The sequence below is a fragment of the Toxorhynchites rutilus genome, chromosome 1, assembly GCF_029784135.1.
Source record: "Toxorhynchites rutilus septentrionalis strain SRP chromosome 1, ASM2978413v1, whole genome shotgun sequence".
NCBI classification, from domain to species: Eukaryota; Metazoa; Arthropoda; class Insecta; order Diptera; family Culicidae; genus Toxorhynchites; species Toxorhynchites rutilus.
In genome coordinates this window covers 48695381-48710568 of record NC_073744.1, presented here as the reverse complement: position 1 = coordinate 48710568, position 15188 = coordinate 48695381, and the positions used below count along the sequence as shown (strand labels likewise).

The 15188-nt window shown below is 41.9% G+C and overlaps 1 protein-coding gene across 1 annotated transcript in view; it reads left to right on the top strand.

The window, feature by feature from the left end:
• The first annotated feature begins 552 nt into the window (after positions 1–552).
• Positions 553–15188, top strand: part of LOC129762014 (uncharacterized) — a 31695-nt gene continuing 17059 nt past the window's right edge. Inside the window, exon 1 of the mRNA XM_055759951.1 lies at positions 553–968. Within this exon, the coding sequence (XP_055615926.1) occupies positions 768–968 (201 nt within the window). The 5' untranslated portion in view covers positions 553–767. The remainder of the gene's footprint in view (positions 969–15188) is intronic.

Genomic DNA, 15188 nt, shown 5'->3' with positions numbered 1-15188 from the left:
TACGATTATATATAATCGAGTCCGACCTGTAATATGATTTCAGACGGGAGGTGAGGGTGCAAATCGACTTTTTCGCCCCGGGTGCAAAACCCTCACTCGACGCCACTGGATGTGAGATTATGCGTAGAAGCATTTTTCATCAAATATCATTCTCTATTACCTCCTGGAAGATTTTGTGTTAGTTATATAACACCCTGTATAATACAAATAGATGTTCGAAGTATAGTAGGGCTCATGAAACAACGAATGACGTTACCATGCATTTTTAATGAATCCAACGGTACATGAAACTGAATAGTTCCTATAGAATTGTAGGTTTCAAAATCACTTATCACATTGAAAAAATTAGATTAACCAATGACCACTGCTTCCCAGACTCTCTCTCACTGTTCGTGTCGTGTGTCATAGACCGCCCGACCGGTTGATATTGAACGTAAAGTGGTTCTCGTCGCGAACCCTCTCTCCAGCGGCTCCCAGCGCGATCCATAGCTGATCGTGCAACTCAACAATGGGCGCGATCGTGTTCAATTTCGAATCGGAAACAGCACCGCAGCGCGCATGAGGAAGGAAGAGAACGGACAGCGAACTTCACGAATTTAGTCACTTCTGAAGCGCGCAATCGAACGGTTTGAAGTCACCAGTGCATGTGGATTTGGTTGTTTGGTTCAAACAGTGTTAGCGTGACGGGAAAAAGTTGAAAAATTAGTCGAAACAGCTGACGCGGAAGGACGTTGTTCCTTCGCATAGTTTGCGAGCGGAAACTGAAAATGGTGGAAACCTCGGTGAAAAAGTCAAGTTCGATGACAAAGCTGAGCGAAAATGGAATTGTGAAGATCAACGGTAGTGAGGCGAGTGCGAGTCCCGAAGATCACTACAATCCTTCCGTCAGAATCCTGCACATCCCTAAACTGCCGGATGGCTCGTGTGGCTTTCATCTGTCCCGCAGCAAGTGGGATCCATATCCATGGGTGAGTTGATGCTGCGGCGAGAGCGAATACGAGTTCGATTATGCTGGATGTAAATAGTTCAACGGTTGAAATCGCTGTTCCGATTATCTCAATCACAATTAAGCGTTACTTCTAACGATTCGTACGGTTGGAATGTTGAATGAGAGAACGGGGTAGCGTAAACTCGTAACGCAACGAAGTTATTTTAGATAATTAGGTTCATTTATTATGCGTAAGGAACGAGAGATTGTTGAATGAGAAGGGTTAGATTGAAGCGCAAACTCAAAACTAGTATGACAGGTCACGGCTAAACATAACTTTTGTAAACGGATCGGAAGTGTTAAAGACTCAGTCACATTGAAGGAAACATTCGATTTCAAGTAATTGTCAGTTTTTACTGCATATGCTTACATCATTTCACGTGCTGTCCTTGGGGTTCGACCGGATAAATCAATATATTAATATACACAGCCGTGAGTTGCAGAGCGATGATGCTGTTCGAGTATGGAGTATGAATTGCACAGAGTTGTTTACTTAGCGGATGGTTGGTGAGCATTACAATCCGGAAGGTGATGATGCTGTTTACTTTGCTTAGTTTAGGATATCACACCATCCAATATGTTTAATCTAATTCATGTTATCAAGCGAATTAAGGTTTCTAGAAAACTAAGCGGATTTAGTCCCAACAGGATTTTTTTTGTGCAAAATGGACTGCTTATTTGTTATCATAATATTGGTTCCCGGAATAAATCGCCACAGAAAACGACTGCAACAGAAACCACCGCTTATAAAATGTGTAGTAGGCTATAAATATTGTGGCGCGGTATTGTATTTCAAAACAAGAATTAACCGGGCAAACGTATCGCCCCAGGCAAACGTAACGCCCCGGGCAGACGTATACCGTCCGACGCTCGCTAGAGCTCGGTCGGACATTGCTAAAGGATCGTATCCTATGTTTCAAACTAACCGGGCAATCAGTGGATCCCAGGTTTGCGTGCGAGACACCGCCGCTTCCGACGGCGGGTCGGCGGTGGACTCGGATTGCGTCATCTTGGCGGCATGGGCCGCCTCGATTCCTTATCCTCGCCAAATGGGGACTTCGTCCCCATTACATTGTCCTCAGAATAAATTTCGAAAAACGAGAACAAGAGAATAAATTTATAATAGAAATGTGAGGCACATGATGTTTTTCCCGCGCCAAATATTTCTAGCCTACTACACTTTTTCTAAGCGGTTGTTTCTGTTGCAGTTGTTTACTGTGGCGATTTATTCCGGTCACCCATAATATTATGCACTGTTCTGATATATTAGGTTGGGTAAAAAGTAATTGATTATTAAGAAAAAATTCAAACCTTTTTAATATGCTTCTGATTGTCCGATTTGGGTCAAATTAGCAAGTTTTGCAAAGAAAAATGTTATAATCGCTTGGTGCCTGATCCGGACTATATGGTGGATGCATACAACATTTCAATCAAGCTGTGGTTGTGGGGCCTCACGTTGTCCTGATGGAACACAAAACCTCTTCTGTTGATCAATTCCGAATGTTTCTTGTCAATGGTCCATTTTGTTAACACCCTGTAGTTCACAACTGAACAGAACAAGCAAAAGACAGCAAAAGAAGTTTTTTTTTGTGTGAAATATTACCTTTTCAACGAACCTATACTAGAAACTGTATGATCGATATTACGCGAGATTTTGATTGTCAAAGCCTGCTACCGAGAAAATAATGGAATACTTTTTCCCTAACCTAATTAATAATAATTGATAATAATTGTGATAGCGATGATATGATAATTAATTATCAAAAATTACTTTCTTATCGATGAAGTTGACAGAGTGTTGTTTGCACACACGAGTTATAGTAAACAAAACACATTCATCTTATTTCCTCCACGAAAGGAATCATTATAAATTACAATTCGGTTCCAGGTTTGAAGCAAGCATTCATTTACAGAAGTATTTTAATTAATATTATAACATCTGATTCTTCGAAAGTTCATGTATTTTTCATGCCTTTCTCATCCGTACAAGTAATGCAGGGGTGATTTTTCAAAGTTCCGAGAAATTTAACCTGGATGGGCTAGATCAGCGATATTCAACTTTTTTTTCCAGAGGGGGCCACGAATACGTGTTAGTCGTGGTGTCGCGGACCGCAAAAAAATAAATAAAAAAGGGTAACGTCTAAGACACTACCGCATTTCCAACATAGAACCACGAAATTATTACCGGCGAGAACAAACATTAAAGAAATTCAATAATTAAAATAATCAAAGAGTTTATACGAATATTTGAAAGCAATGACAAGAGCCGATAAATAAATGTTTCACTGAGTGAGAGGTGCGTTTAGTTTCATAGTTTCATGTTTCGCGAAGCAATTTGAATAGGTTGACAAATTAATTCTAAGCATTAACCCCTTCCCGTATTATTTAATACGTCACACATAGGGTCCTGATTCCTGATTGTCCTGAATTAGCAGGACATGTCCTGATTTTGAGATCTATTTGGAACGGCCTGATTTATTTTTCACAATCTAGCTTTTGTCCTGATTTTCATGAGAAAATCAATTTTGTTACGGAATCAGAATTATTTTCAGTGTACACCTATCCCTCGATTTACACTGGAGATAGGTTCCCGATAAAACCGTGTAGAGTGAAATCTCCGATTTTGCTATGTAAAACCGTGTAAAACGGAATAAGCCCTCAATATATACTCAATTCAATCATTTATTTAAGTAAAACAATTATAAAAATCTACTTATGGAATTAATTATAGATTCTGGATACAAATAAACAATGAATTCTTCAAGAAGCTAAATTGTAATAAGTTTATTCGCTATCGCCACTTTCAGGAACTACCAGTATTTTTATTCTGATTAGTATAAAGTCATCCTTAAAACTTGAGCATTCCTGATGCGATTCTGTTTCAACAGTCGACGAATTCGGGAAGATCTCAGATTTGACTTCAGACTAAGTGATAGAAGATTCAATTAACAGCTGTGTAGATTTGTTTTGCTTTATTTATCATTAAGTTTAATAAAAAGATTTCCAGTCGAAAGCCGAAGATATAACTCCCCATTACTTTTCATTTTTGTCGATATTTTTGGCATTCTAAGAGCTTGAAAAATTGACACAAATTACACGTCAAGACTCCAAAAATGCTAGTAAATTGATGGCTTGCCAGCTCTGGAACATAAAATCGCACTCGTGGTCAAAACTGCAATCCTATTTTTCTTGCTTACACATGAACTACAAATATACATTTTTCGAGTTTTTCAAAATTTGTTATTTCATAAACCGTGTAAAAGCGAAATCGTGTAAAACAGGTACCGTGTAAATAGGGGGATAGGTGTATTATGTTTTCAGTAAAACCTTTTTTATTTAGAGACTAGCTGAACCGGTAAACTTCGTCCAGCCCAAATTTTTTTTTTGTTATCACATTGACGTTTTCTTACTAAGCGCACGTTCATGGGTCCAATCGCAGAACTGTTCATTGATTGATCTTCTAATCTACCCTTTGAAATTACCTTTTACTATAAACTTCCTAGTACTTCTACCATAACACGTCATTATAATATTATTATTAGGGGTGTTGTTCGTTAAAATTAAGATGTTAGTATTGGGCCATAGTGGCCCAACACGGCTTTCGGACTAAGTACTAACTCCTTCACGGTCGGTTTTAGACTGAACTGTATTTCCTTAAATTTTACATTGCTTAGGTCACTTGGGTGTTTCTTGTTTCTCCATGTCAGCACAAAATGTGCGTTTGATTATACAGCGTTCGCATTATTTTGATTATACAGCATTCACACTATCGAGTCGGATCCTCCGCTGCGCCCCTTCCAGTTCGCGCAGTCGTTTCGTGTTTCTCCTCCAATGGTAGTAAATGATGGCGATCACCATCGCCACGATGAATGCCCCGTCTATGGAATATGATGCGACGTCGTGCATCGATATGGTATTCTCGATCTTATCGCTGCCGAACATTATACTTGTTTTTAATTGTCGCGTTTTCTTGGAACTCGTAATGTTCCCTACATTGTGGCGCATTTTATTGCATCGAGGAGGGTCTTAATCGCTGACCCAAGCACTCGAGCGTGTGAAACCACTTCGTTTGGAATTTCGGGTCTCGCTATTATCAGCGGAAATTTGCATTGTCAATTTTTTCATAGGGTCGTCACCCAATCTGATTTCGTGTACTTCCATTTTCTCCCCCCTTTGGGACGAGGGCGTAGTCTACCGTCCCAAATCATTTGGGGTGCTTGGGGAGGGGGATCGTCTTCTAGTTCGATTGCTTCGGCTTGAGATTGCTGTTCGTTATCAGCTGTGTTGTCATACTCTTCTATAATGGGTTGAATGGTGTGCTCCTCGACTGGTAGAGGAGCAAGTGTTCGCACGTTGCGTTTGTAAATTCCGGTAGCGGTTCGCACTACTGCCACTCGGACTACTCCATCATCTCCAGGGTGTATTTGTGTGACAATTCCCATAGGCCACCTTGCTACGGGAAGGTGATCGTCTCCGATCAATACGATTTGGCCTACCTTAACGTTGGCTTGTTGCTTGGTCCATTTTGCATAATCACGTAACTGGTGGAGATACTCGTCTCTCCATCTTCTCCAAAATTGTTCGAGCTGCGATTGTACTCGTTTCCATCTGGTTGTGAGATTGCTTCCATCCTCACTCTGCGTAGGGATGGGCACGGCTAGCATTGGGCGTGCTATCAAAAAATGACCGGGTGTGATCGCGGTCGGTGAATCTGGCGTCGTGTAAACAGGTGTGAGTGGTCGCGAATTCATTATTGCGGCCACTTGGTAGAACAGTGTCTGCAATTCCATGATGTTTAGCTGTGCTCCTCTGGCCGCTGCACTAAAGAGCCGCTTGGCTACCTTTATGTTCGCTTCCCAAAGTCCTCCAAAGCTGGGGCTTCGGGGTGGAATGAATGAAAATCTTATGCTGTGAGTTGCCGCAATATCAACTAATTTGTTTTGAAAAACTTCATTGTTATATATTCTTCGTAAACGATTGAGTTCTCTGCTGGCCCCGACAAAGTTCCGCCCATTGTCGGAGTAAATAACCTCGGGTATTCCCCTCACTGATGTGAAACGGAGAAGTGCTGATATGAACGCTGCCGTCGACTGATCTTCGACGACTTCTAGGTGAACTGCTTTGGTCGCAAAACATATGAAGATGCAAGCATATGCTGTGGTCTTGCATTTCGATTTTTGATTGAGATATACTTCGAATGGCCCACATAAGTCCACTCCCGTGTGAGTGAACGCTACTGATTCATTTACCCTGGGCGAGGGCAGTTGTCCCATTCGTTGCTGTAAACGTCTGGGCCGCGCTTTGGCACATAAGATGCATCGTTGAATGACTCCTTGTACGGTCCTTCGGAGATCCCTCATCCAAAATCTTTGTCGAAATTCGTTTATTACCAGATCTGTTCCGGCGTGAAATCTATCCTCATGTATTTTTTGAATTATTACCCTCGAAAATGGGTGCGATTTGGGAATCAATATTGGATTCTTTTGTGAGATGGGCATTTCTGCATTGTGGAGTCTCCCTGTGACATGTATGACTCCATTTCTGACGATTGCGTTGAGATGCTGGAAAGGTCCTTTCGTAGGCACCTTCCCAGTTTTTCGTAATTCCGCTACTTCATTTGGATAAATAGTGGCTTGCATAATTCGGACTACGAGTGTTAGTCCTTCATTCAATTCAGTGGTGGTGAGTGGGCCCGATCTCTTTTCGTTTCTGATGCCTGTGTCTTTATTGACCTTCTTCATATTGTTTATGGCTCTACACAGCCATGCAAAGTGTCTTACTGTTTTGTCATGAGTGTGATGGTGCGGGTATTTTGCGATTAAGTCTTCGCATGCCTTTCCTGTTGCTGCTACCAATCGTGTTATTGGTTCTTTAATCTCTTCCTGTTCTGCAGCAGCAGTGTATTCGTAGCCGCTCTGCAGATAATATTGTCTTCTTCGTATACATTCCGGTCCGTGTAACCAAAATTCTAGTTTTGCTTCGCGTAATTTTCTGACTGGAATTCCTCTCGAAACCATATCAGCCGGATTTTCTTTCGTAGATATATATTTCCAATGCTCTGGATTCGTGGTGGAGTGTATCTTCTGCACTCTATTTCTAATGAAGGTTCCCCAACGTGTATTTGAAGATTTGATCCAACTTAGCGCTACTTGTGAATCACTGTAGTAATATTCCGACGAGATTCGACCGGCCAGAATGCTCTTTATTTTAGCAGTTAGTTCTGCTAGAAGTGCCGCCGCCAAGAGTTCCAGACGGGGCAGAGTGACCTTCTTCAAAGGCGCCACTCTCGATTTCGAACATAAGAGATTCGTACTCTCTTCTCCTTTTAAGTTGATTGCATGTAAGTAAATGACGCATCCATAAGCCTTTTCGGAGGCGTCACTGAATCCGTGTAAATCTAGTGCGATCGTATGACTCGGAGTCGACATCCGAGGTATTTCTATCTTGCTGAGCTCCACTAATGAAGCTTCGAACTTCTTCCATGAGCTTAGTGCTTGATCTGGAACATCATCGTCCCAGCTGACGTTATAAGTCCACAATTCTTGCATCAATATTTTAGCTGTAATGATTACAGGTTGTATCAATCCGATTGGGTCATACAGTCTCAAAATCTTCGAGACCATCTGTCGCTTTGTGAGCGCTTCGTATGTTTCACCTATGTTTTTCGTACTGATGAACTGGAACACGTCTGTTTTGGGGTTCCAGGCTATCCCCAATGTCTTTATGACCTCTTGGTCACCAACTTGGATCAATGGTTCCAAGTCTTTCTCTGGAATTCCTTCCAGTACGCTTGCGTTGTTTGATGCCCACTTTCGAAGTGGAAATCCATGAAGTGACAATGCATGCTCTATTTCTCGTTTCGTCTCCGTCAGTTCATCTGCGTTGGACGCTCCAATCATTAGATTGTCAACATAGAACGATCGTTGAATGGTGTCGGCAATTCTCGGATTTACCGACCGATAATCTTCAGCTGCTTCGTGTAGTGCCCTACAGGCCAAGAATGATGAAGACGCTTCACCATATGTGACAGTCGTCAGTCTATACGCTTTCAATTGATCATTGGGGCTGTCGCGCCACAAAATACATTGTAACCAAGTGTCTGTGTATGCGATGTGAATTTGTCTGTACATCTTTGCAATATCTGCTACTAGCACGTCGTTGTGCGTCTTGAAATCAATTAGCAGATCAAATAAGTCCTTTTGAATGGTTGGTCCCACGATTTGTATATCGTTCAGGGATACTCCGGTTGACGTCTTTGCACTTGCGTCGAACACCACCCTAACCTTGGTGGATGTTGAATCTGGTTTCACCACACACGAGTGAGGGATGAAATACTTTACTTTGTGAAAGTCTTCTGTGGTGACTGGTACCATATGTCCCAGTGTTTCATATTCATTCATGAATGCCCTGTACTCTTTGTACAGGTCTGCATTCCGCTTGAGCCTTTGCTCAAGCGATGTGAATCTTCTATATGCTTGTTGATAAGAGTCGCCTAACGATGACGGCTCCCCCCGTAGGGGCATTCGTGTAATGTATCTCCCGTCGGGAGCGATCTCTAACGTTGTGCGGAAGTGACTTTCCGCCTCGCATTCGTCATGTTGCTTTGGTTCCCAGTCTTGAAAGCACGCTTCTTCAAGACGCCAAAACTTCTCTATGAGTTTGGCCATTTCGTCCTGTGGGAATTCGAATTCATTTCTGCTACACCTTGTAGCAGACAATACAGTGGTTGATGGGCTGCTGTGACGTAGCGTCCCACATGCAATCCAGCCCAAGCTGGACTCTTGATACGTAAGACCGTTGGCTACGCTAAGCCGGCCTGGCATTAGAATTTTGAAAAATATTCTCGCTCCGAGGAGAATGTCGATTTCATTCGATCTGTAAAACTGGGGATCGGCAAGGTGCAATTGTTCTGGTATCCGTATACCCTTTTCATCAATAGCTGTGCTTGGTTGATCGTCCAATATCTTTGGCACTATGATCAATTCTAAACTTTCATTGTAGTTGCTTGCGTGAGAGGCTATCACAGTTTTGATACCCCTTTTAACATGTGCTTGTCCGCTAACTCCTTTAATGGTTACGTTTACCGAGTGTTGCGGAATTCCTAGGCTTCGAGCAGCCTTTTCTGTGATTGTTTCTACTTGACTCCCTGAATCAAGTAGACATCGAAGAGGGTGCCATTTCTGCTCACCCTTAACATGAATTATGGCTGTGCCCAGAAAGACGTATTCTTCCTGAGCTAGTCATTTCGTTGAACTTGCTTGTGCTTGATTGACATCCTTCTCGGGATGCAATTGTTGGATCTCGTCCCCCTTGGGAGAGTCTCCACGATGAAGTAGTGTATGATGCTTCGTGCTGCATATTTGGCATTTCCGTTGTGATTTGCACTCCTTCGTTGAGTGCCCAGGTATGAGGCAATTAAAGCAGTGCCTCCCTGCTTTGATAGTTTCCCATCGTTCTGGGATGCTCATTTTCGTGAATTTAGGACACGTAAATGCTGTGTGTCCTTCATTGTGACAAACGTAGCACCGCTGTGCTTCCCTTTTGTCTTTGGTGGTCGCAGCTTTGCCTTCGATTGCTGCTACGACTTTCGGCTGGGGTCGATGACTAGAGTGTGCCGTTTCGGCAGCCACTTTGCAAGTCATCTGGTTAGCCAGCCGCTCTAATTCTATTTTGAATTCGCTCCAAACATAAATGCGCTGGAGGTCCAACTTTTCTTCAATCTTAGAAAGTGTTGATTCATCCAATCGTTCTTTCACTAAGCATATTAGTAACCCATTGGCGATGCAATCTGGTTCGCCAGGTTGTTCATTTGCTATTTGTCGAGTGGCGGACAATAGTGTATCGACAGCGTCGATCAGTCCTAGTATCGCTCTTTGCGATGCCTTATGTATCCTTTTAATTTTCAGCAGAGTGTAAAAGTAACCTTCATATGCGATTCGTTTCTTGTAGAATCTTGCTTCCAGTTTGGCCCAGGCTTCAGTGAAAGGCACTCCTGAATTCTCGAGTGCTTCGCAGGAGTTACGAGCGGGCTCGTATTCTAAACATTTCGCCAGGAAAGCGTATTTGCTTGCATCCTCGTTTAGGGTCGCAATCCGCTTCTCAAAGCGGGCTTTAAACGATAGCCACTCGGTGGCTGACCCACGGAACTTCGGGAGCTCCAATCGGGGTAAATAATCGGCCTTGCTATTGCCGGTGATCATTGTTTGATCCAGTACTTGCCTTGAACCTTCATCCTGACTCGGTTCATTCGTCTGTGATTGCGCATGCCGTATTCTCTTTGCCAAACTGGCTCTGGACTTGATATATGCGGGGAGGAGAGCATCCCGTCTCTTGGAGGGCCCCGTTTGGCCCTCAATTTTCAGTATCACTGCACAAGCTTGATCGTACAAGCTTGTTAGTACTTCTTGTTGCACTAGTAATGTTTCGACTTCGTCGTCGTCTTCTGCTAATTTGCATGCGTCTTTGATAATCGGAGCAATGCTTTGCTCCAGTGCCGTTAGCTGCTTTTTCCAGCTTTCAACGGCATCGTCCTCGTTTGTCGTCATGTTTATTTGATTTGATAATTACTAACCGCTTTACTTGTTTGATTGACTCAAATACTTAGCTGGGTCATTGATTATGCTCCAGTCTAAATAGTCGGCTATGGCTTCGGCCGATCTATTTAGTTCAGTGGTAAATCTGCTTTCGTATCTGTTTATAACCGCGGCTCCTGCCGCCAAGTTGAACATGTGCGATATTATCAGTTTTATCGCTGCAGCTTCTTCCCGCGTACGACGCGGGTCCTGTTTCAAATTCTCCTCCGTATCCCTCATATACATGTAGCACATGGAATACAGTAGGTCGTTGGAATGTCGAGAATTCATCTTTACAAATTTTTCACATCAGTCACAATAATTCGTGTTTATCACACATCTTCCACGCAGTTGCACACCGTGCTTCGCTCACGGGCGAAGTTTACTTATTGATCACACAGTCACGCAGTGTCATGTTATGATTCCCGCGAATGGGAAATTCACGTTGTCAATTTTCAGCCACACAGTGGCGCATTGTAATAACTATGCAGTGGCGCAGCATACTTCCCGCGAGTAGGAAGTTCACTTTGTTAATTTTTAGCCACGCAGTGGCACACCATACTTCCCGCGAATGGGAGATTCATTTTCTTGGTTTCAGCCACTTAATGGCGCAACATCTTCCGTGCGCTGAGACAATGTCACTTCACTTTCCGATTATACAGCCATGCAATGGCATCACTTTTTCGCGCGCGGAGAGAATGTCACTTCACTTATCAGAATCGATTACTTTCGCGAGTCCGTGATCGCTCGAAGTGCGATCACGTCGGGGTCACCAAATGTTGTTCGTTAAAATTAAGATGTTAGTATTGGGCCATAGTGGCCCAACACGGCTTTCGGACTAAGTACTAACTCCTTCACGGTCGGTTTTAGACTGAACTGTATTTCCTTAAATTTTACATTGCTTAGGTCACTTGGGTGTTTCTTGTTTCTCCATGTCAGCACAAAATGTGCGTTTGATTATACAGCGTTCGCATTATTTTGATTATACAGCATTCACACTATCGAGTCGGATCCTCCGCTGCGCCCCTTCCAGTTCGCGCAGTCGTTTCGTGTTTCTCCTCCAATGGTAGTAAATGATGGCGATCACCATCGCCACGATGAATGCCCCGTCTATGGAATATGATGCGACGTCGTGCATCGATATGGTATTCTCGATCTTATCGCTGCCGAACATTATACTTGTTTTTAATTGTCGCGTTTTCTTGGAACTCGTAATGTTCCCTACATTGTGGCGCATTTTATTGCATCGAGGAGGGTCTTAATCGCTGACCCAAGCACTCGAGCGTGTGAAACCACTTCGTTTGGAATTTCGGGTCTCGCTATTATCAGCGGAAATTTGCATTGTCAATTTTTTCATAGGGTCGTCACCCAATCTGATTTCGTGTACTTCCAAGGGGATTATTTTCAGCCATAATTCTCGTTCAAGATTTTCTAACAACTTTTCCGTTAACATGGAATAAATGTTTGATACAGAAAATATGATAGAATAAAAACAGCCCTAAATCGGACGATTCCTTCCTCGAGTTTTGCTCTTATCATCCCACTTGTTGATTCACGTTAGAAACCTCGACATGCCAAATTTGGCTCGATTTGCTTGATTAGTTCTCGAGTTATGCAGAAATTTGTGTTTCATTTGTATGGCAGCCTCCCCTTAGAGAGGGAGGAGGAGTGTCTAACCACCATAGAATCGTTCATCGATCGTTCTTGTGTTATGCATGCAGTTTTTCTGTATCTCTTAGCAGAATTACAACTCCAACGCAGAGCGAAATATCTCAGAGGACGCAAAACGGCAACAGAAAACGAATCCATTGTGTGGCGGCGGCAGCGGCGATAGCAATAGCATCGACAAAACTTTTCATCTTAAGTTTTCCACCGATGAACACAACTCTCAACGCTGAAAAATGCTTTGGTTTTAAGCCGGAAACAATAATTGAAATCACGAAAATGAAATAATCGATTAAAAAAAATCACAAATAAGACACTAACGATTTATCAGCGAGCCGTTTGCGTTGTTTTGTAGACGTAGCTGATGATGGTTGATTCATGATTCTTTCTTGTTCTCGCGAGAACAATACACGCACTCAGTATGCATCGCGACATTCTTCTCGTACTACACACAGTGCGACTCCAGGCGATTAAATAGTTGTTCTCCCACTACCGTTATCTATTAGATATCGCATAAAATCAACAATTCGTACAATCTCCACGGTAAGAAAACCGACTACGTACGTCATCCTATTTGATATTTCTCTTCTGATTTGATTCTGCTCTACACTATGCTTGCTTCTCGCATGTTCTGAAGATGCGTTCTGTACCGAAAACAAAAGTCAACGCAGTAGCGAAAAGGGAACTGAGGTTGGCCAGAGCGAGCACACTATTTGGAGTACTTTCGATGACAACTAGCGACATACCTTGAATAAGATGGACTTTCAAGCAGGTAGCGTAGGGTGGGGCTAGTTGGTCACAGGGGTAAGTTGGTCAGTGACGATATCTTGAATTCTGAGCGTACAAAAAATCAATGATCTATGGAAGAAAAATAGTGTATTGCTGATGTAATAAAATAAGAAAATTGGAAAAACTTTTTATTAAGTAGGGTAAAAAATACGAACATGGTGTCGATTTTGCCAAAAATCATTCACTTATAAAATTTGTTCTAAAAATGGTTATAGATCATGAAATGTTCTAATGTTAAACAAAAGTTTATTGTATGCATTTGTTTTAAATGTTAATGGAAATCGATTTTTTTTAAATTAATTTTCATGAGTATTCTTTTTTATATATTGAGGAGCTAGTTGGTCACACAACAGCGGGGCTAGTTAGACATACGATTAGCACCGTTGTAGAAATGTGGACGAGACTTAAGCAACTCAATGTGTCTAAACCTGCTGGTAATCAATCAAAGATAACTTACTCTGGCGATGAAATCAACAATTTTTTCAGCGAAAACTTTACGTGTGACCTAGAGCTACCACCACTACCTCCAGAAAATCCGAATGGTTTTAGATTTCTTGCATGTAGTGAATCAGAGGTTGCAAAAGCAATTGAATCTATTACTTCGAACGCTGTTGGTCTTGACGGCATCCCTTTGAAATTCATCAAATTGATTCTACCCTACGTTATCATTCCAATTACATTCGTGTTCAACCTAGTTTTTTCGACTTCTAAATTTCCTCGAGCGTGGAAAGCGTCTAGGATAATTCCGATACCAAAAAAACCAAGAAAAACTGCATTAAACAACCTGCGTCCAATTAGCATACTTTCTTCGTTGTCCAAAGCTTTCGAAAAAATTGCCAAACACCAAATGCAGGAGTTTATCAACACATTCAACCTGTTTACTCCGTATCAATCAGGTTTTAGAGCTGGACATAGTACAGCATCAGCTTTGTTGAAGGTTCTTGGTGACATAAATGAATTTGTAGACAAAAAAGGCGTAGCCTTTCTACTTCTCATTAACTTTTCAAAAGCTTTTGATAGAGTGTCCCATGTCAAATTATTGAAAAAACTCTCAGATCAGTACAGCTTTTCCCGGGGAGCAGTTTATCTTATTGGGTCATATCTTTGTCAGCGCACCCAAGTAGTTGAATCCCAAGGAACTCTATCAAATTCGGTCAACATAATGTCAGGTGTACCACAAGGGTCAGTGATTGGGCCATTACTTTTCTCACTATTCATTAATGATTTGCCCACAATTCTCAAATATTGTATGATCCACATTTTTGCTGATGATGTTCAGCTTTATTTTTGCTCCCTCGATAGCGCGGTCGATGAAATGGCTCGGTTAATTAATTCTGATCTTGAGAATATCTGTCGGTGGTCAGAACGTAACCTACTCCCTATTAATACTTCCAAAACGAAAGTTATGTTTATAAGTAGACGGCAGAGACCACATTCATTGCCAAATATTCTTCTCAATAATGAAGTTCTAGAATATGTTGACAAAGCTTCCAACCTGGGAGTTATTGTTCAGTATGATTTGGAGTGGGATGCTAATATGAATACACAGTGCTCCAAAATCTATGCTGGCCTGCGCCACTTGAGGCTTACTGCAAGTATGTTATCTGCCACGGTTAAAATACGATTATTTAAATCTCTCCTACTACCCTACTTCACTTATGGCTTGGAATTAACATCGAATGCTTCTGTAGCTGCTATCGAGAGATTGAGGATTGCCCTAAATGGGTGTGTTAGATGGATATTCGGAATTAGTACGTTTTCTCGAGTTTCTCATCTTCACCATCAGCTATTGGGATGTTCTTTTCATAAATTTCTTAAAATGCGATACATCATCTTTCTGTTTAGAATAGTACATCATGGTCCCCTTTATCTTTCTGAAAAGCTTACTTCTTTTAGAGGCACGCGAACCCAAAATTTTGTTCTGCCACAAGTAAATACCTCTCATTTTAGAGACTCATTCTTCGTGCGAGCAATTATTCTGTGGAACCAGCTACCAGCTGAAATTAAAATCATTCGATCACGCGGACGGTTCAATCGTGAATGTATAGATTGGCTAGAAGGAAGAAATTAGAAATTAGAATAGGAAAATAGTTGTTCATTGATTTCGGATCCAAAATTTAAGATGTGGTCGTATTGAATCCAATTGCAGAATTTAAAAAGGAGAAGTCCTTACT